Consider the following 21,990-nt stretch of genomic DNA (forward strand, 5'->3'; position numbering starts at 1 on the left):
GAGATGTTATAAAGAATTAAACACATGTAGAAAGATGATAGAGGACAAAGTAGAAAACAAAGAGTATGAATTGGAAGTTAAAGAAAATTATGGAGACATAAAGATGAAATGGAAGATCATGGAGTGTGACGTGTTGGAGATGAAAGAATATGGTAGTTATTAGGTAGTTTTTTCCTATAAGTTTTTTGCTTGTAAATAACTATGCATGGCTACATTGTAATGGATCTAACTCAAATCAAAGATAATTGATTTCTATTTTTTCTTGTCATTTATATTTCTTGTACTTTATTTTCAACACTTCCTTTTTGAAGCATAGGAGTAGAGGTAATTTTATGCATATTATTTTTAAAGCATATGAGTAGAGGTAATTAATTGTTACTTTGATTGTTCACTTAATCACCCCGATTATTCACTCAATCATCTTCCTCCGTCTCCCTTCTTCTTCTTCATCTTCTTTTAATTTTTATGTAATTTTGAAGTCCTCTTCATAGAGGCAAAAGAACTGTCAACACAATCGTTTGATAATTGATTTGAATTTAATCTGTAAAGATTTTTCAATCATTACTGGCACGCTCGCATTTATGATATTTTCCTTCGTAAGAAAAATAAGCCAATAATTTTTTGGCACACCTAATGAGACGTCAAGTGTAAGAAATGAAAAATAAATTAGATTCGTCCATTCCAAATAGCTTAGATGAAATTTTTTGGCGTAAACAAAAAATTTTGGATCTTTAAGAAGAGATCTATTTTCTTAATGAAATAAACTTCCATCCATTACAATATTATTTGGTGGTAGAAAAAATACATAATTTAATTGGAGAAATTCATGAACTTGATATGAAAGTTGGTCAATGGAACGATGAGTTGTCAACTATCACTGCCAAGTCTTTAACCGAGCCTTTAATGGCTGGAATTGGTATTTTTTAGAATTTTTCATTGTTGAAATTAGCAAAATAGAAAAGTTGATTTCATCAATGGCTCATGGGTTAAAAAATTCATTTTTAAAGAGCCAAGTTATGAAAACAACATGGCTGAAAAGCATATCGTTGAGCCAAGCATGGTTACAAATGATGTTCCATATAAGGCTCGAAAGGTTGAAAAACTCATTCTTAAAAAGTCAAATCATGGAAACAATATGCCTATGAAGGATTTTCATAAGACATTAATGGCTAAAATAGAATAATCAATTAGGCCAAGAAATGATGAAACTCACATGGAGGATTTTCATAAGCCGTTAATGGTTAAAATAAAAAATTAAAAAAACCCCATTTGTCAATGAATGATGAAAGTTATTTAGCCAAATAACATGTTCTTAGACCAAAAATGATTAAAGATGATGATCAACCCACTATTGACAGAATTAAAATATTTGACATTGTTGAAAATGTCAAAGTATTTGAATTTTCAAGGTTATATTATGACATGACTTTCGATGTTCAAAATTTATTTTGGATTTGTGGGTTGCATCAAAATTTAATTTTGATGGAATGACTAACAAAACAATCACCTTTAAGCATTGTTCTGATGAGTTTGATGCACTGAAAAATAAATTAACCGTTTGAAATGTAGAACTCGGCTAAGAATGGCCAATTTGTTAGAAGCACTAGCCACAAAACTTTATTTTATTTTATTTTCAATTTCTGAAATCTTTACGCTTTATGAACAACCACGTAACACCATAATTAATTTTATGGAGTGGTTTTGGTCTCGAAGTAAAGCATAGAAGGGCCAACTGTTACTAATAGTTCAAAGAAAATAACATTAGCATGCATTGTGACAAAATCAAATTGATGATGTTTTGCTAAGAATTCACCATTTCAAATACATGCTGTAACGGCGCCCGCGTGGGCCTCGTGCTACAGTTCGGACTCGATTTGTGTCACGGTTCTTAATCTTGAACCAAAGAGTCCAAATCTGGCAAATCGTTTTGAGAAACAGATTTTTTTTGAAAAGAAGTGCCAAACATGGACTGCTTTGCCAGATACAGAGTCGCCACCTAAATATTTTAAAATGGGGGAATTTAGGAAACCCTGACTCGGTGCCGAAGGCCACATGTCCGTCATCACCGGAGTTGTCTCGGCTCGGGAGCTTGGGTACGATCGGGGAAGGTCAGCTATGAGCACCCCCTTTCGCCCGGTCCGAAGACCGGCCTCTACTAACCGTGATATCCGTATTTGAAAACTTTATGTGTTCTTATTCCATTTATTAGCCTAGAATTACTATGTTATGCGCGCAGCAAACAAGTATAGACTAGATTGCCTAATTTGGAAATAAACATTGCATATCCGTTCGGTTTGAAAATGCTTTGGAATTTGCTACTCGCAAGTAGGCTAAAACACGGATTTCAATGAGTTCTTCCAACTCAAACAAATCCAACCTTCACCCACAGGCATTCAAGCAATTATAACATATAAGCATCTAGCCACATGTTAAGCATGCTGTCATGGTAACATTCACACTCATGTGATATCCTAAAGCGGAAATACTTACATAGTACTCCGTGCCAAAACAAAGAACTTGTTAGCAAACATGCATGATCCAAGTCCATGTGAAGTGCCTAATGCATCGCATACAAAATGTTACTAGAATAAGCTCGGCTATCCTAAACATGTCATGTGAAAATGCACAGTTATCACATATTCAGTTTGGAATTGAAGCATTGATGCAATTAGCATGATGTTCCGAGCCTAATGCATGCAATACAAATGCATGGATGCACACATGCATAGCATAAGGTATGCTAAATTAGACGTGACCTAATACTAACCATCAAAGCAGGTAAGTAAAAGGGAAGAAAGAAGTGGGGATTGGAAGACATTCACACACCCACACACACTTATTACAGATTTGCCCTCGCTCGGAGGGACCGAATAAATGTTACAAATTAATTAACTACGCAAGCTAATTTAAATATTACAAATTAACTAATTTAATTAACAAATTAAATTAAATTAATTAAAGCAGGAAAGCGTCTCGGGAAACGCGCCACCATGCGCAAGCTGCCTCTGTTTTCCTTCCTTTCCTCCTCTGGAGGCTGTCAAAGCCTCAGGACTGCATCCTTGGACAGAGGGGATCATCACCGGCTGAATGAAACTTCCACCGGCAGTGTAGTATGTCCATCGGCACAAAATAGGGTCTGTCGGCAGAGAAAATTGTGCCGGTCGGCACATTAAACTGCCGGTCGGCAGAGTATTCCTGCAGAACCTGCAACTCACAGCAACAGAGGGCAAACAAGGCATGGCAGCACAATTCAAGGTATGTATGCATCAACCATGTCTCTTATCATTGTAATGACTCAAAGGGACATGTGCCTCGGTTCTCGGACCACCAATCACGCATTTCCATGCATGATGGCCCAAGGAACCAAGTATGCAACTTTGGTTTCAAATGCATGCAAACCAATCAAACAAATTAGGCCCAATTCCTATCACCAATTCAAGGAACAAGGCATGCATGCAAGATGCAATGCAACCTAGGCATACAAGCTAGGAATGCAACATGACATGGCAATGCACTTATGCAATCATGCAAGCATACATAGGGCAATGCAAATGGATGGCAAGATGGACTTATACATGAATTAGGCAGCTCTAAAATAGGCCTAAAACAGTAGCCAAAAGTGCTAAAGAGTGAGAGCTAAATGGCATGCACACACACATGCACATAAGGACCAACACTTAAGCACAAACCAAACAACATTCAAGCACACTTGAAAGGGGCAAACAAGAGCAATTAGCATGCAACATAAGCATTGAAATCATGCTAATACAACCCTCAATGATCACTTAAATGGCATTCAAATGACTTAAAACAAAAGCATGAATAAGCACCAAAACATGGAGCATTGCTACACAAGCTTATGAGGCATTAAAAAAAGGCATGCAAGGCAATCAAACAAGCATGGAAATGGGACTGAAATGGCATATAGAATGATCCCAAATCTCCAAAACAATGCGAAGATGGCATGCTACACATGCATATATTCAAGGCCAACAAGCCCAAATACAAAGGAGCTATATAATGCATGCAAAGATCAATCCAAACGACTATGGACAGAGCTAAAACATGGCAAAATAAGCATATAAACTTCACAAATACAAGCCTAAAACATGCTCCAACTAAGGCTAACAACCTAAGGCACATTAAGGCATAAACATGGCATTACAAGGCAACTATGCTAAACATGCATGGAGTTCCAAAACCAACTTTAAATCATGTTATATCATGGATATATAAGCATGAAAAACAAACCAAACATGCTCAACACACACTCAAGCATAGGCTTCTTTAAGAGGCCAAAATGTGCCCTTTTCAAGGACAACAAGGAGAGGGGGTGGCCCTCTCCTTCTTGGGACTTCAAAGCATCATCTTCACCACTGAAATCCCTCAAGATTTCAGTGGTGAAGAGACCTCAACACCAAAATCCCGGAGCTAGCACAAAATGGCTCAAAATGAGGCCTTTTGAGGCCTAAGGGTGGTCAACAACCCTCAAACAACAAAACACTCTTAATAAACAATAAAGAGGGCTTAAAAATAGAACTTTTTTATGTTATACAATAATCACAAAAACAGCTCTAAGATAGATGAAAAATCAATGCAAAAAAGGGGGAAAAAGGGACTAGTTTCTCACCCTTGTAGCCTTCTTCAACAAAGATGCTCCAATGGCCTCCTTGAGCTTGAATCCAAGACAAAAACTTCAAAACACACTCTTTAGAACCTCAGCTCCTAGAGGAAGGTGAAACACTAGGTGTTTGTGTGCAATAGTAAGGCACAAAACACCTAGTGAACAAAATGGAAGAGAAAGAGAGATAGATTGTGTATGTCTAACCCTAACCCTAGAAAACCAGAGCTCTCCTCTATCTTTTCTCTCTCAAAAATGTCTAAAGCCCTCTCCTTGCCTTAGAGAGAGCCTCTCCCTATATGCCTCTTGTAAAGCTTATCAAACAAGCTTTGCAAGAGGGAGATCCCTCCATACACGTGTATGGAGGGGAGCAAAAGTTATACAGCTGTCCCAAAATATCTACAAAAGCAGATGAACAGCAATCGGCCGGCAAAAAATGCCATCTTGGCCAAACAAAGTGCCGACCGGCAGACTATTTTGCCGGTAGCAGCAAAAACCAGCCGGTGGCATCTAGCCACTGCCGGTGATGGGTGGGGATGGTCTACAAGCCCCACCCTGCCTCTCAAAGGCAAGATGCAAGTGTTTGGTGCAAAACCAGACACTAAACGGTCGAATTCGGGGATCCTGAGGCATGGCGCGCGAGCCGAGACCTCCGGGAACTCCAAACGAACACAAACATGGATGATCACCGGGTGTTCAAACGGTGACGTCCAAGTCTTGAGGACAGTCAAAAATGGGGTGTCTACACATGCAAAGTAATCCAACTTCGAAATACACATTAAAATTCAAAGCATGTGAACTTATTTTAATTATGTTTTGAAACTTTATAAACTCTCCAAGCAAGTAACTATTATGCATTTAAAGCTTTTAAAGCTTCTAAAATATGCCGTGAGCACATTCGAAGCAAGGTTTTGGTTCTTTTTTAACAACATTGAATCATGTTGTATGATTAAAGAGCCTTCGAATGTGTGTCTCCCTTTGAATACATTAATTAATTGCCAAGAATAGTCTAAATTGATGTTCAACTATTCATGAATTCGATGTTACTCATTCTGAAAGAGTTGCGGGGGATAATGTTGGCACCATAAATAAATAATTTTTTTTAATAGTTATTATTGCAGGACATGTGGCACTCTCCTACTCAGGGACGGAACTAGGATTTGATTATCGGAATGGCCAAAAGAAAATTAATTTTTTTTCACCATATACACAAAACACACATGTATGTATATATGATATATAAATTATATATACATTAAGAAAAATTAAATATCATAGAAACAATTTCAAATAGGATGAATAAGTTTTTTTCAATGTAAAATAAAAAGAGAATTCAAAATGGAAGAAGAATGACATTTTTTTTTATACTGAAGGGCATTTTATATATAAAATAATATATATATTTTTAAAGTTTTATGGCAAACAATAATGTTTACGGAGGGTCATGGCCCCCTATAGTCTTCTCCTAGTTCCGTCCATGCTCCTACTCATTTGGATGTTATGAAAAATTATAAAGTATCAAACACATGTAGAAAGATGATAGAGGACAAAGTGGGGAACGTGAAGCATGAATTGGAGGTTAAAAGAAGTTATGGAGACATAGAGATGAAGTGGAAGATCATTGTCACGCCCTCAAAATAAACCCATTATATATATATCATTGACATGCATTATTTAAAGAAAACAATTTATTAATTCATTCATCAGAATATTACTAAATAAAAGTATTACATGTAACATCAAATTAAATGCCCTACGGGCTAACATCTTTCCAAGCCAACACTTGGACACAAAAATATGAGTTCTAACTCAATACAAGTAAAGCCCAAGCCTTGAATGTTTACATGTACTAACAAATAGAAACAATTAACTAAAGATAGTCTTCTTCAAATCCAAAAGCCAAATCCTCCCAAGCTAAGTCCTTGGAGGTAGCTTATCACCTGAACCTGAAAATGATGTTCCCATAAAGGGTGAGCCACAGCCCAGTAGAAAAATACTAAACCAAATATAAGCATTGAATAAAGCTATAGCATTCAATACATGGTTAACCAAGATAATCAATTATAACTTAATACAGTCTCATGACACTAACGTCTATGACATGTTTCAATTCCCATTATTATCAATAAGGCTCAGAACCTGGCCAAACTTACCACAGTGAACTATATAACATATTCACATTACTTCCAATATCAACAACACAGATGAGACTCAGGCTCATATCAAAACACTTCATACTTCCCGTTTGATACACATTTTAGTGCTGTATCAATAACATGTAAAAACACTTCAATATAATAAGCACACATAATAGTGATGCTAATGGAGTTCATCCCCTATCTCCTCCCAAACAAAAATCCGGTTTAGAGGTCCATCTCCTATCTTCCCCTAAACCGTGGAGTACATCCCCTATCTCCTCCCAAACAATATGCATATGCAATGCTCAATCAATACATGTATTTTCTGTATTAATTCAATAGTCTAAATTTATGACTTAAACAAATTGATTAGTTTCAATTTTCCCTAATCCACATGCAATGTCTACAACAAACACGACTATCCTCCACCGATAGCCCAAAACAGTTATTTCTAGGCTGGAAATAAATATATCAATAATTCAATAGGCGAGTGATTTAAATTATCCAACTACACCATTTAATCAATGAATTCCTCAATTTCATGAATTTAATAAAATTCCCCAATTTCCTTAAATTAATTATACAAATTAATTTATTAATACAACTAGGGTTTTTCCCAAAATTACCAAAGTACCCCCAACATATCAAAATACCAAAACTTAGAACAAAACTTATAAGGTGGAGTAGGAAATCCCTACCTCGAAGAAAATAACCCGAATGGAGAAGACGGAGATGATGACCCAAAACCAAAGTGCTCCGAAACTACAAACTCTCAGATTAAAACGAAGCTCTCGACTCACTCTATCTTTTTAATAAAGCAACTAGGGTAGAAACACCCTAAAAGGTGATGAAACCTAAGAAAGAAGGTGAGTAGAGGGAGAGAGAACTCGGAACTAGGGTTTTAGGATCAAAAAAATGTGAAAAAACGTTTTAAAAACCGCTGCTGCGTATATAAACCCGACAGGCTCGCTCGAGCGAACACTTGGTCGCTCGAGCTACCAGACACACGAAACCCTCGCTCGAGTCAAAAACTCGATGCTTCAGGTTTACAACCCAGAAGCTCGCTTGAGCGACTAAATTCTCGCTCGAGCAAAGAACCACACCTCGCTCGCTCGATCGAAGAAAAACTCGATCGAGTGAAGAAACACTGCTCTCAGGTCTATACTAGACGAAACCGCTCGCTCGAGCGACAATGTCCTCGCTCGAGCGACCAACCCAAAAACTGGACAGCAACACTTGGTTTCCAAACCCAACCAACCTGAAACAAACCTGCCCAACACATCTTATAACTCCAAATGAGAAAATAAAGGACGACAACAACAATTATACAATTACAGAATCTACGGAACCTAAGTCCGGATACAATAATCAAATGGGAGAAAGTCAGGGTCGCTATAATCATGGAGTGTGAAGTATAGGAGATGAAAGAATATAATAGTTATTAGGTAGTTTTTTCCTATAAATTTTTTGCCTATAAATAACCATTCATGGCTACATTGTGATGGATCCAACTCAAATAAAAGATAATTGATTTTTATTTTTTTCTCGTCGTTTATATTTCCTGCACTTTATTTTCAACACTTATTTTTCGAAGTATAGGAATAGAGGTAATTTTATGCACTTCCTTTTCAAAGCATAGGAGTAGAGGTAATTAATTGTTACTTTGATTATTCACTCAATCACCCCGATTGTTCACTCAATCATATTTGTCCGTCTCCCTCGTTTTTTTAATTTTTATTTTTTCTACACTTGGCAATTTTGAAATCTTTTTCATTGAGGAAAAAGAACCGTCAACACAATCACTTGATAATTGGCTTGAATTTAATCCGTAAGAATTTGTCAATCCTTACTGGCACGCTAACATTTATGGTATTTCCCTTTGTAGGAAAAATAAGCCAACATTACCTTAAAATAATTTGGGAGAGATAGCACCTCTTTTTTTTTTTTTTTTTTTTTTTGAACAAGAAAAAAAGGGGCTCTGAGGTGTCATCACGGCCTCTGTGGGCTCTGACCTCGGGATAACCGGTTGCCAGTCAAAAATTAATCTCTTACCAAATAAGGAACACACCACCAAAACATTAATGGAGCTCACGATATACGCCACTCGTTTATGTTCCATGATTTTTGTATGTAATTTTCAATCCTTAGTTCTAATGCCTTTTGCACATTCCAAGGTGAATTTATACTCTATTATTATTATTATTTGTTTTTGCTCATGGGCTATTCAAAATTTTGTTTCGACTAACGCATTGTTTAAGGTACACTATATAAGTGCAATTTTTTATATTTTTTTAAATTATATTATTTCTTTATTTTTTTATATATTTTTTCATAAAAAATTAAAAATTATATTTATTTAGATCATTCTAAATAATTCCTAAATCATCAAGTATATTTCACGTACTCAAAAATGACATTTTTAACTATTAATCTACTGCTCTAAGTTCGAACCTAAACCTTCATATTTTAAAGTCGGTTCAAGGATTATATAGGTAGGGTTGATGAATCATATAAACATCGTACCAAATGGTACCCACAATGGCAGAACCAAAATTTCAACTAATGGGAACAGGACATGAATGCATTTGGGTTTTATTAATTGATATCAACTACTATATTTCAATTTAAAATGAAACTAAACTAAAATTTAACATTAAATTAATACATAAAAATAAATTAAACATCTATTCAACCTTAGCATGTGAAAAAAAAAACTATAATACTACAGGTCTGTTTGGTAACGTTTACGTTTTCAATTTATATTTACAAAAATTTTATAAACTGATTTTTGTTTATTTTTAAAAAAACATAAACTACAAACGCGTCTGGTAATTGACAATATGTTTAAAAAAATTTAAAAATATAAAAAAGAGTGAGAAATGGCAAGTGGTGGCAAGTAGCGGTGGAAGACGGTGGTAGAAAGTGGTGACGGTGGGTGGTGGGTAGCGAGTGGTGGTGGGTGGGTGGGTGGGTGACGGTGGCGGGTGGCGGGTGGTAGTGAGTTGGTGGTGGTGGTGGTAGTTGCGGCAGGTGGTGGGTGGTGGTGGCAGGTGGGTGGCGGATGGCAAGTGGCGGTGGGTGGTGGCGGGTGGGTGGTGGTGGCAGATAGGTGGTGGGCGGTAGTGGTGGGTGGGTGGGTAATGGTGACAGGTGATGGGTGGTAGCGAGTGGGTGGTGGCGGTGGTGGTGGCGGTGGGTGGTAGTGGCAGGTAGGTGGTGGATAGCGGGTGGTGGCGGGTGGTTATGGTGGGTGGGTGGGTGACGGTGGCGGGTGGTGGGTGGTAGCGAGTGGGTGGTGGTGGCGGGTGGTGGTGGCAGGTGGGTGGCAGATGGCGAGTGGTGGCGGGTGGTAGCGAGTGGGTGGTGGTGACGGGTGGGTGGTGGTGGCGAGTAGGTGACGGGTGGTGGTGGTGGGTGGGTGGGTGACAATGGCGGATGGTGCGTGGTAACGAGTGGGTGGTGGTGGTGGTGGTGGTGGTGGGTGGTGGATGGTGGTGGTAGGTGGGTGAGGAGTGGGTAATGGGTGATGGTAGTGGTGGGTGGTGGTAACGGGTGGGTGGCAGGTGGCTGGTGGTGGCGGGTGGTGGATGGTGGTGGCACGTGGGTGGTGAGTGGTGGTGGTAGATGGTGGTTGTGGGCGGTGGATGGTAGTAGCGGGTGGTGGGTAGTGGCAGGTGGGTGGCAGATGGGTAGTGGGTGGTGGTGGTGGTGGTGGCGGCGGTGGCGAGGAGTGGGTGGTGATGGCAAGTGAATGGCAGGTGAGTAGTGGATGGTGGGTGGCAGTTGGGTGGTGGTGGCGGGTGGTGGGTGGTGGTGGCAGGTGGGTGGTGAGTGGTGGTGGCAGTTGGTGGTGGGGGGTGGGTGGTGGTAGTAGAAGACAGTGGTGGAAAATGGTGGCGGATAGTGGCTAGTGTTGGGTGGTTAAAAAAAAAAAAACTCAACTCAAAACGAAAACTCATTTTTTGAGTTTAAATTTTTTGGCTAAATTTATAAACTGAGACCACTGATTTATAAATCAAAAAATTACCAAACAAGTTTTTATTTGAGTTTTTTAATTTTTTGTAAATATAAACAGGAAACTGAAAACGTAAGTGTTACCAAACGGCACCTACGTATTTACCCTTATTAATTTAGAAATTATTCAAAATTATTATTTTACAATTATGATTAATTTTATATAGAGACCACACACTATGGGTTCGTTTGAAATGTGAGTTGAATTTTTAATTTTTTTGACTATTTTAACTTGAGCCTCGTTTGGGATAGATCTTTTGACTTTTGTGAGAAAAAAAATATAATGATTATGAATTAGATGTGATGTTTTATCTTATTGGATTAAAAAACTTATTTTATTTTTTTGTAACTAAAATAGTCAAAAAGCCCCGGGCTTTTTCTTTCCAAATGAACCCTATACAAATTTAATTTCAACTATTCAACCAAAAAAATGTGAGTAAATAAGTAGTGTTTTGAGAAGATGGTAAAAATCTAACTTTTTTAAATTTTGTGTGTAAAAAAATAGAGAGATTATGGGATGTTTTGAAAAATTAGTAAAAAATTGACTTTTTGATTTTTTGACTTTTTTAATGATTTTTTTGACAAAAAAACCGACTTTTTGTGTCTCTTTGGAGAGATCTTAGTAAAAAGTCAAAAAGTTGATTTTTTTATAAAGTTCTCAAATTGTGATATGACCCAAAAAAGTTGAAAATTTAAAAAAAAAAAATTAAAATGCCAATCTTCTCAAATTGCCCCTAAGTTTGGATTCTTTATTCTAAAAAAGAAAAGAAAAGAAAATGGTAATACTATCAATCAATCCATGTCTTTTGCACGGTTCACTTGAAATGGGAAATTATCAGAAAGTGATGTTTATTACCGAGTTATCCAATGAAAAATGTATAGACTTATTCCAAAAAGGAGATGGAGCATCCTGTAATAGATTTGGTTTTAATAATTCGACCCGTTTAATGCGTAAAATTTATTGGGTATTTTATATTTGTAAAAAGTTATATTGATTAGATATTGATAGTCCCTTGATCAGAATATATTATTTTTATCAATGATAGATATGATTTTAAAAATAAATTATTAACAAAAATGTGTTCTAATAAAGGGACTACTAATATTTGATCAATGCTATTTTTTGCAAGTATAAAATATTTAACCAGCTCTACATATTAAACGGTTCAAATCATCAAAACCAAATCTATACTACAAATCTAACAATAAGCTCTAATCTACTACGTGGACAGGAGAAAACTCTCCCTTCTAAAAAAAAATAAAATGGTAGTACTATCAATCAATCAATGCCTGTTCCCTTGAAATGGAAAATTATCAGATGCGTATTAATTGTCGATAGTATCAATGAAAACTTTATGTATATATATATATATCATTTTACTGTATTTGATTAGAAAATTTGAGAAAAAATTTAGAAAAAAAAAAATATGTAAAATTAAATAAAATATAATTTATTTTATTTATATTTCACTTATTTTTTCTTATTTTCTTTTTAATTTTTTTTAAAATCTCTTAACCAAACATGGCCTACAAGTAATGTCTTCATACTCAACACGTGGTTTCATATTCCTTCCTCGTGTATACTCAAATTTTGCATATAAGAACTCTTCTCCCTGTTTACACGTTTCGTACTCACTCATTCACTCCCTCACCCATCCATTCATTCTCTCTCTCTCTCTCTCTCTCTCTCATTCACTCACTCACTCACTCACTCACTCACTCACTCACTCACCCATTCATTCTCTCTCTCTCTCTCTCTCTCATTCACTCACTCACCCATCCATTCATTCTCTCTCTCTCTCTCTCTCATTCACTCACTCACCCATCCATCCATCCATTCATTCTCTCTCTCTCTCTCTCTCTCTCTCTCATTCACTCACTCACTCACCCATCCATCCATTCATTCTCTCTCTCTCTCTCTCTCTCTCTCATTCACTCACTCACCCATCCATTCATTCTCTCTCTCTCTCTCTCATTCACTCACCCATCCATCCATTCATTCTCTCTCTCTCTCTCTCTCTCTCTCTCTCTCTCTCTCTCTCTCTCTAAGTAGTATCTTCATACTCAACACGTGGTTTCATATTCCTGCCTCGTGTATACTCAAATTTTGCCTATAACAACTCTTCTCCCTGTTTACACGTTTCTCACTCATTCGCTCACACACTCTCTTTCTCAATCATGGAGAAACTAAAAGAAACATGCCAAACTTGTGGAGATGAAGAGAGAATAAGTGAGGAAATGGAAGAACTACTCAAAACCCTTCCCATGGAGAAACTCCCAGAAGGTATAGATCTCTATTTCTATGAAGGGCATTGGTATCCATCTATGTTCATCCATTGCATCATCCCATTTCAGCAACAGTTCAAAGCACAAGACACTGATCTGATACTAGTCAGCTTCCCAAAATCAGGCACAACATGGTTGAAAGCTCTGGCATTCGCCATAGCAAATCTTAACAACTACCCTCTCAACGAAAGCCCATTGCTGGCCACCAACCCTCACGTCCTCGTCCCTTTCCTCAGCGATGCCTTCTACGGCAAGAACCCATTCCTCAAGCTTGAAGACTTTCCTAGCCCTAGAATCTTAGCAACCCATGTGCCACACTCTGCTTTGCCTACTTCCATTAAGGACTCTGATTGCCGCGTTGTCTATCTCTGTCGAAACCCTCTAGATCAGTTCATCTCATTCAGCCACTTTGCTTGTAAGCTTTCAAATAGACCTTTCAATCCAAGCTTCATAGAGGAAAGTTTCGACATGTTCTGTCGTGGTGTGTCCGCATATGGGCCATTCTGGGATCATGTGTTGGAGTACTGGAAGGCAAGCCGAGAGAGACCAGGCAAGGTGTTGTTTTTGAAATACGAAGATATGAAAGAAGACCCCATTTCTCACCTGAAAGTGTTGGCTAAGTTCATGGGTTTACCTTTCTCTGTGGAAGAAGAGAGCCAAGGGGTGATTGAGGAAGTATTAAAGTTGTGTAGTTTTGACAACTTGAAAGATTTAGAGGTGAACAAGAATGAAAAAAATAGAATGGGACATCCGTATAGTGTTTTCTTTAGGAAAGGTGAGGTAGGAGACTGGGCAAATTATCTTACTCCTTCCATGGTTGAACGCATGAACAAGCTCATGGAAGAAAAATTTGCTGGCTCTGGTCTGGATTTCAAGTTCTCTTAAATATTTGAGTTGTTTCATAATGTTGGATGATTACTTTCTATTTAGTATAATTTATTTACTATCCCTTGTAATTTCGTTTGTTTAATGCAATAATGACCTAAAGTCTTTGGAGACTTCAAGTTGAACATCTGAAATTTTTTAGATTTTCTTGATTGAGCCATATCTAATATCAAGATAATGGCTCTGTTGGGTTTAATTTTTATTGCGGGTTGCGGGCGGTTACGGGTTCAATTTTTCCTAAACCACACATATGCGGGCGGGTCTAAGCCACAAACCAAACCGGGTCTAAGCCACAAACCAAACCGTCCAAAACCGATCTGTGAACACCCCTAGTTAAAAGTAGTAGTCTTCATGCTCTTCACGTGGTTCTATTCTTTCTAGGAAAATGCTACATATAATTGTATTTTTTTTAATCTTTTTTTCTTATTCCTAGACACAAGCGAGTGGATTTTGAGAAATAAAATTATATATATCGCTGCTCGTTCCTACTATATATGCAAATGTTTATAAGCACAACATGACACTGTGTTAGCTAGTTGATACCTTTTTTAATTTTCTATTATACAACTCTTCACTTGTTTATCGAGATTACTCTCTCTCTCTCTCATGAAGAAAATGAAAGAAGCTCCTCAAATTTGTGGAGAAGAAGAGAGGATGGGCAGTGAAATGGAAGAACTGTTTAAAACCCTTCCAAAAGAAAAAATCCCAGATGGGATAGATCTCTATTTGTATGAAAGGCATTGGTATCCATCTCAATTCATTCAAGGTATCATCTTATTTCAGCAACGCATCATAGCACAAGACACTGATCTGATAATAGTCACCCTCCCAAAATCAGGGACAACATGGTTGAAAGCCCTCGCCTTCACCATTGAAAACCGCAACAATTATCCCCTTAGCGAAAGCCCATTGCTCACCACCAACCCTCACATCCTCGTTCCTTTCCTCGAAATTGATTTCTATGGCCAAGAACCCAATCCTCAAGCTCGAAGACATTCCCAGCAGGAGAAGTTTAGCTACCCATGTGCCATACTCTGCACTGCCTGGTTCCATCAGAGACTCCAACTGTCGTGTTGTTTATGTTTGTCGAAACCCTTTGGACCAATTTATGTCCTTCAGCCACTTCACTTCTAAGATTTTGGGTAGACCTTTCAATTCAAGTCTGATAGAGGAAGCTTTCTAGATGTTTTGCATGGGTATATGTGGATATGGGCCATTCTGGGATCATGAGTCGAGGTACGAGAAGGTGAGCCAAGAGAGACCAGACAGTGTTGTTTTTGAAATATGAAGATATGAAAGAAGACACCATTTCTCAGTTGAAAGAGATGGCTAAGTTCATGGATTTTCCTTTCTCTGTGGAAGAAGAGAGCGAAGGGATAATCAAAGAAGTATCAAAGCAGTTTTGACAACTTAAAAGATTTGGAGGTCAACAAGATTAGCACAAACTTTGTAGGGTATCCAAATAGTGCCTAATTAAGCCAATTATCTTACTCCTACCATGGCTGAACACGAAGACGATCATGGAAGAAAAACTAGTAGGATCTGGTTTGACTTTCAAGCTCTCTTAAGTTTTTCTTGGTTTGTTATAGTTATATGCTTTGATGTTCAAGTTTTCTTAAGTTTTCTCAAGTTTGATGTTCGTTTTTTGCCTTTTATTTGTGTAATATCCATGCCAGTAAAATGGCAGGATCTTGTAACATATAAGAGCAATGGAAACACTCCCCTTTTATAGGCTTACGTCTTTGCAAGGGGCGCAATACAAACTCCCCCCCTTTTATATCCTTACATACCATGAATGTCATTTAGATTTATTGTTCTTACATGCACATATATACCCAAGATCCTTGCATAAACTTTTGATGTGGTACTCAAGTTTATGTGGGATGGGGTCGTTACAACCACAATATATATATATATATACAATTTCATCTCTTATCTTGTGTATTCTAAATGTGGTACTACAAATTTCCAATCGTGCCAGAAAATCCATACTGATCGTCAAACATGACTTAAATTTCTTGCAACTTGCTTTACTTGAATACTTCTATTCTTCCACTGCCAATAATTCCCAAAATCCGTACATAAATGAATCAGGAATCAACTAAATAGTCAAAACACCACTTTTGTCTGATAACCAAACTTAGTCATAACTAAAACACCACTATAGGTCGTAACTAACACCACATTGTGTCAGTCAAAACACAACAATGAGTCGTAACCCAAACACCACTATGGGTCGAAATTAACACCACATTGTGTCATAACCAAACATACCACTTTGAGTCATAATTAAAAATACCACTACGAGTCATAACCAACATGTGCATAAGCCAGAGCCTACTACCTCTCCCAGACTCTACTATAAGCCAGAGCCTTATGCACCTAACACGACAACCTAGTAGTGGCCATCATCATCATCATCATCATCATCAGTTTTTGATTAATTCGATGATGAGGCCAAACCCCCAAAATCAACTCTATTAACCACAATATCTACAACAGTGTGTTCTAAAATCAACTCTATTAACCATGATTCCATATTCAGGTTGAACCATATTTTTTAAACAATTTAATTACCGCCATTAACAATTAATGTGTTGCGGCAAAAAGGCATTTACAGCCCAAAGGTTTTTGTTAATTACTTCAGCAAATCTTAAATTATTTCAGAAATTATTTTTTGTCTGCAACAAAACATCCAAAGTGCAAAAGACAAAAACAAACGTTAATAAGCATTGTATGGCAAACATTTTTATGGTTTCAAGATCAAAATTGAGTATATCACAAATGCATATATAAAGATAAAGAATGGTACAAACACCTTGTGGATTAAATGTAGTCTGGAAGGAAAAAGCTGACACAATAATGAGAGTAATTTTTCCTTGCTTGACCTTTTGTCATTGCTGTTGCCCTTGAAGCACATTGTTAGGATTGGGTGAAACTAGGCTCTCAACATAGATATCCGCTTCAAGACAGGCACACAAGTTATGAATTGCAGCATTCCTAAATGTACCATCCTTTGGATTGAACAGAACCAAACCTGATCCAAATTCCAATAAAATTTCACCATTCTTTGAAATGCACAACGGAGGGGAGTACTCATAATTCCCTGGATCTGTCACATATGGTATTGCGAACAATTTAATCCAAGACTCTCTGATGCCATACTCATTCATTACCCATACATCAGCACGAGTTCCTTGGAAGTTACAGAGCACACAAAGGCACCCTTTTAAAACACCCAATGTCAAATCAAAACCACCATCACCATAATTAGGTTGCACAACCTCCCCATACGTCTCCTTTGCCAAATCAAGAGAAACAATAACCCAAGAGTGACTCGAACCAGTATCGCCACTAGCAGCCCAATGGAGCGCCCCATTTGCAAATTTCCCCGAATCATCCAAAGGAATACCACAAGGAAAGTCTTGAATCCTCCTCCAAGAATCGGTCCTCAATGCATAAACTTTCACCTCATTCTCATACGAACCCCCACTGCCAAAAACACAGAAGATCCCCACCACCTTGTAATCATCTATGGATTCATCATAACCAAACCCATATATTATAAAACAACCATACCTCATTCTAATACCCGAATTCGGCAATTTCTTCGATTTCCTAGTAGATGGGTTCCATAGAAATATAGAATCTTCTTCAATAGCAATACAAACCAACCCATTACATGAACCCACAATCCAAACCGAATGATGAGGGTCTTTCAATGGATAATCAAGTTCAACAGCATTATCAGATTGTTCATACAATACAGAATAAAGAGAACATGACTTGAGATCAAAATGGGGACAAATAGAGCTCAATAAGAGTCTCTGGTTGGTACAATCATCGATCTTAGATGCTATACTAAGATGGGTTTTCACGAATTGGGGATTTGAAATCAAAGAAAGCCATGATTTGCAAACGGACCTGAATTGAAGCAGAGACTTGACGGGCAATCTAGAGAGAAACTCGACGATGATTTCATGAGGAAGGTTCGGCAACGGCTGTGAATCTTCTTCGGCTGGGATGGGGCTTTGGTGAGTCGTCTTGATCCTTTTGGTTTCTCGATAAGTCAATTCGCTTTCGATCGCCATGGATGGAGCTGAGATTCTAGGGTTTCGTTTCGGCTGAAATGAGATTCTCCCAGATTGGTACAAGCTTTTAATGCTATGTACAGTTTGATTTGTCCTGACAAAAGCCGAATAATTGTTGGAAAATGAAAATAAAAATTGGAGATTTTAATTTTTTATTTTATTTTTTTGGATAGGAGATGGTATAAATAGGAGTGATAAAATTTTGTAATTCAGAAATTAAAAATTGAAAATCGATTTTGTGGATAAATTGCAAATAAATAGCAACATCTAAGAAAATTGTGAAGAAATAAGGAAATAAAAATTGGTTGCAATAGACATGGTGGATGGATGCAATAGACATGGAAGGTAACAAAATAAAATATTGTAAATTGTCAACATCGACGGTGTTTGGCAACTTGTTGGTTAGGTTACTTTAGTCTCTTTTATGAAAAATTCATGTAGCTTGATTGTAGCTGAGGTATCAAGGAAATTCTATTTCCAACCACCAAGTTTTCATACTCCACACACTTAATGAATTTTTTTAGAATTATAATTTTATTTTTTAATAAAATTACCATCTCACCTACCACCCTCTCATCCACACATCTCACAATTTCTCCATATACATTTTACCCACCACCATCTCACCAGCCACTTCACCTCCGGCCATCGCCTTCCATGCCCAAATCTCAACCATACAAAGCAGAGAACAACACCAGATTGATCGATCTTGTAAAATAATAATAAAAAAAAAGTAGACTGTAAATTTACCAAACAACACCAAAATGATCGATCTTGTAGAACTGTTTTGACATTACATAGTTTCTTCTACTATGGGGTACATATGATGGTTGTTCTCCTAAACCAAATGCGTCATTTAATTCTTGTGTTCACCAATTGTAAGATGACAGTGTGTAGGAATTGGAATCAGGCTGTTGGTTTTGTGTAAAATTGTAAATAGCGTCTGATTTCATTGTTCTGTTCTGTTCTGTTGTGTTTATGTTTGCTCCAGAAGATCAGAGTATACATAATGTAGGTTCAGTTAGGCATAAATCTTTTTAGAGTATAATCTTTTTTCTTATAATCTATATCTGTACATAATATTTGTTCTTGTATATATTTAAATACTCTATTGTGCATAACATGTTTGATTGGAGTGCTTGAGGAAACTTGAGGAAGTAACTTAGGTAATCGGTAATTTAGCTATGTCTCTTTGTTGCTTAGGCATGCTATGGTGTTACATGCTTCTGTCTACTGTCCATGTCTCATTTTGTAATTGGGTTTTCTGAGATTCGAAGTGGGTTTGGTCCGCCATTGAAGCAAACCTAGCGGCTCTGAATATTTTGAAGAGGGAAGGAGGAGAGAGAAGGCCAAGTGAAAGAAGAAAAAGGCAAAAGGACATTAAAGGATGGAAGGAGAGGATGTGCATAGAGAATGTGAGGGTATATTTGGAATGCAAAGTATGTGGACTGAGATAAAGAAGTAAAAATCAAATTACTAAATGTGTGGATTGAGAAAAGATGTACACAGAGATAGTTTGGTGTCTCGAAATAGAATTTCCTGAGCTACCAAGCTTCTCTACAGTTAGATGTCACTATGTTGGTAAAAAGACATTTTTACCCTTTGTGTAGTTCATATCCAGAAAACAGAGAGTGACAATTGACATCAATTGAATTCATTTATTACAAATAAATTTGTGAACCTAGGTCAACAAAGGTTGGATGGTGGCAATATCCTTACTGCCACGTGTATTGCTGCCTTTTGTATTTTATTGTTTTTTGTATGGGCAGTTTGGTCATTTTACATTACATCACCATTTCAAACACATTTTTCAATACAACAACTCAAATAAAAATTCATCCCATCTTTCCAAACACAAAATCTAAAATAGCCTACTAAAATAGTCAAAAAACCAAAAAGCCTAAAAAATAGCCACTTTCCAAACATCCACAAAATCTAATTTATTCAAAATTGAACCAAAAAGTCCCTTCATTTTCTTTGAATTTACCAAACTCCCCTTTTTCTTCACATCATGCTCCTCCCTTTTGCGTTTGTCTTTACAACACTTTGTGATAGTTAACCACTACTATCATGTCCTTTCCCACCATCCCCACCTCGTGCCCACATGGCTACCACTATTATCACCCTCTATTACTCTCCCACCATTTTAAATCCCCATCTCTTCCATTCAACAATCTATTTTCAACCAAAACTTATCCATTGGAGTTGCAATAAACCCCCTAACATCTCTTCAGCTATGTTTGGATTGAATGATTTGGAGAGAAAAGAAAAGAAATGGAGAGATATGTATTTCTCTTACTTGTTTAGATAACCTAAGTGGAGAGAAATGGGAAGAAATGGAGAGAAATGGAGAGAAACTCATTTCTCTTATGAGCCTCATTTCCAATCTTCCCAAAAGTGAAGAGATTGGGAGAGAAAAGAAATCACTATTTTCATAATATCAATTTTATCCTTATAAAAATAAAAGAAATAAAATGATTGAAAATATAAAAAGGTTATTTTGGTAATATAACATAAAATAATTTCTTTTCTTTTCTTTTCTTTTCTTTTCTCTTAATGAAATCTAACCAAACAAGAATGAGAGAAATCACAGTCATTTCTTTTCTTTTATTTCTTCCTTATCCAAACAAAAAGGAGAGAAATCACAATCATTTCTTTTCTTTTCTCTTATAACTCAAGTAATCCTTTCTTTTATTTTTTCTCCTAGATTCCCAAACATAGTGTTCATGATGACCTGAAACTTCCAATCACCATTTTCGCAAAATAAAGTTTTATGCAAGTGCCACTTTTGATAGATACAAATTACACATGTGCCAAATTATTTTTTGCAAGAATGTGGGTTGGAAGTTTTGGGTCATGACAAAGAAGTGCTAGAGGAGGTTTATGGTGATTGGAGTGATGAGAGGTGGAAGCCATGACAATGAAAGAGTTGTGAGGGAAGAAAGTGACTGAAGAGGGTTGGGGGATAGTAAGAAAGGGTTAGGGATGGCGGGAGAAGTTATGACAATCATTGTCAACTAGGGATGAGCATGGCTCATATTGGTTCGGTTTGGGATAAAACCAGAACCAATCTGTTATCTACAGTTCCATAAAAATTGAAACTAGTCCAATCCATTTAAATCATGGAATCAATATGAATCAGACCATTTAAACACGGTCCAGCTCGGTTTGGAACCATGGATTCACATAATCTATTAATAAAGAAAAATTATATAACATTTTCATTTCAACATTAATTTGTCCATAATTTTTCAAAACATAAACATGCATATTGTTCCACAATTAATTTAGACAAATATAATATCCAGTTCCACAGCAACAATAGTAGTAGCCATCACCAAATTTCAAAAAAAAACTAAAACTGGTTCTACCATTACACCATTACAAAACTAAAACTATAAAATAACATAACAATAGTAACAAAGCAACTGTTGCACACAAAGAGAAAAGAAGAGCATGAAATGTTATAAATTAGGGATTTGGTTTTATATATAAGAGATAGGATAGTATGTATTAGGGATATGTGAATATAATCTAAGTTGCATATGGTCTGGATCGGTTACAATCCAGAACTGTGAAGTGAAATTCGAAAATGATCCGTGGGAAACGGTTCCTCAATTTTCCAATCCAAAATTGGACCAAGGATTCAAAAATCCAGTCCAGACATACCGGATTAGACTGGACTGATTCGATTTACAAATTTTACGGATTCCGTATTTAGCCCTATTCCTAGCGACAGTAACCAAATATACAATAAAGAAATAGGAAGAAAAGAGGTTGGAGGGTAGGTTTGTCCTAAAAATTCCAGATTTAACCTCTTCATAATTACCTTCAAAGCTTTCATTAATTTTACAATTTGAGAGATATTTCATTGATTTACTAATATTTTTAATTCATTTCATGTTTATGTAATTTTATCTAATTTTATATATACTATTACTGGCCTTTCTTTTCT

General features: G+C 36.8%; 3 protein-coding genes across 3 annotated transcripts; 2 read left to right on the top strand and 1 right to left on the bottom strand.

Annotated features, from left to right (window-relative positions):
- The first annotated feature begins 12,406 nt into the window (after positions 1-12,406).
- Positions 12,407-14,063, top strand: LOC114300689 (cytosolic sulfotransferase 5). The gene has a single exon (XM_028245547.2). It carries the CDS (start codon positions 12,952-12,954, stop codon positions 13,942-13,944), a length of 993 nt encoding a protein of 330 aa, XP_028101348.2. The 5' UTR covers positions 12,407-12,951; the 3' UTR covers positions 13,945-14,063.
- A 496-nt stretch (positions 14,064-14,559) lies between these two features.
- LOC145793773 (cytosolic sulfotransferase 12-like) lies at positions 14,560-15,078 on the top strand. The gene has a single exon (XM_082876644.1). It carries the CDS (start codon positions 14,560-14,562, stop codon positions 15,076-15,078), a length of 519 nt encoding a protein of 172 aa, XP_082732770.1.
- A 1,578-nt stretch (positions 15,079-16,656) lies between these two features.
- On the bottom strand, positions 16,657-18,370 carry LOC114300688 (F-box/kelch-repeat protein At3g23880). The gene has a single exon (XM_028245546.2). It carries the CDS (start codon positions 18,033-18,035, stop codon positions 16,839-16,841), a length of 1,197 nt encoding a protein of 398 aa, XP_028101347.2. The 5' UTR covers positions 18,036-18,370; the 3' UTR covers positions 16,657-16,838.
- Positions 18,371-21,990: the final 3,620 nt, after the last annotated feature.

This window comes from Camellia sinensis, chromosome 6, assembly GCF_055761805.1.
Source record: "Camellia sinensis isolate YWXY chromosome 6, ASM5576180v1, whole genome shotgun sequence".
Lineage (NCBI taxonomy): Eukaryota > Viridiplantae > Streptophyta > Magnoliopsida > Ericales > Theaceae > Camellia > Camellia sinensis.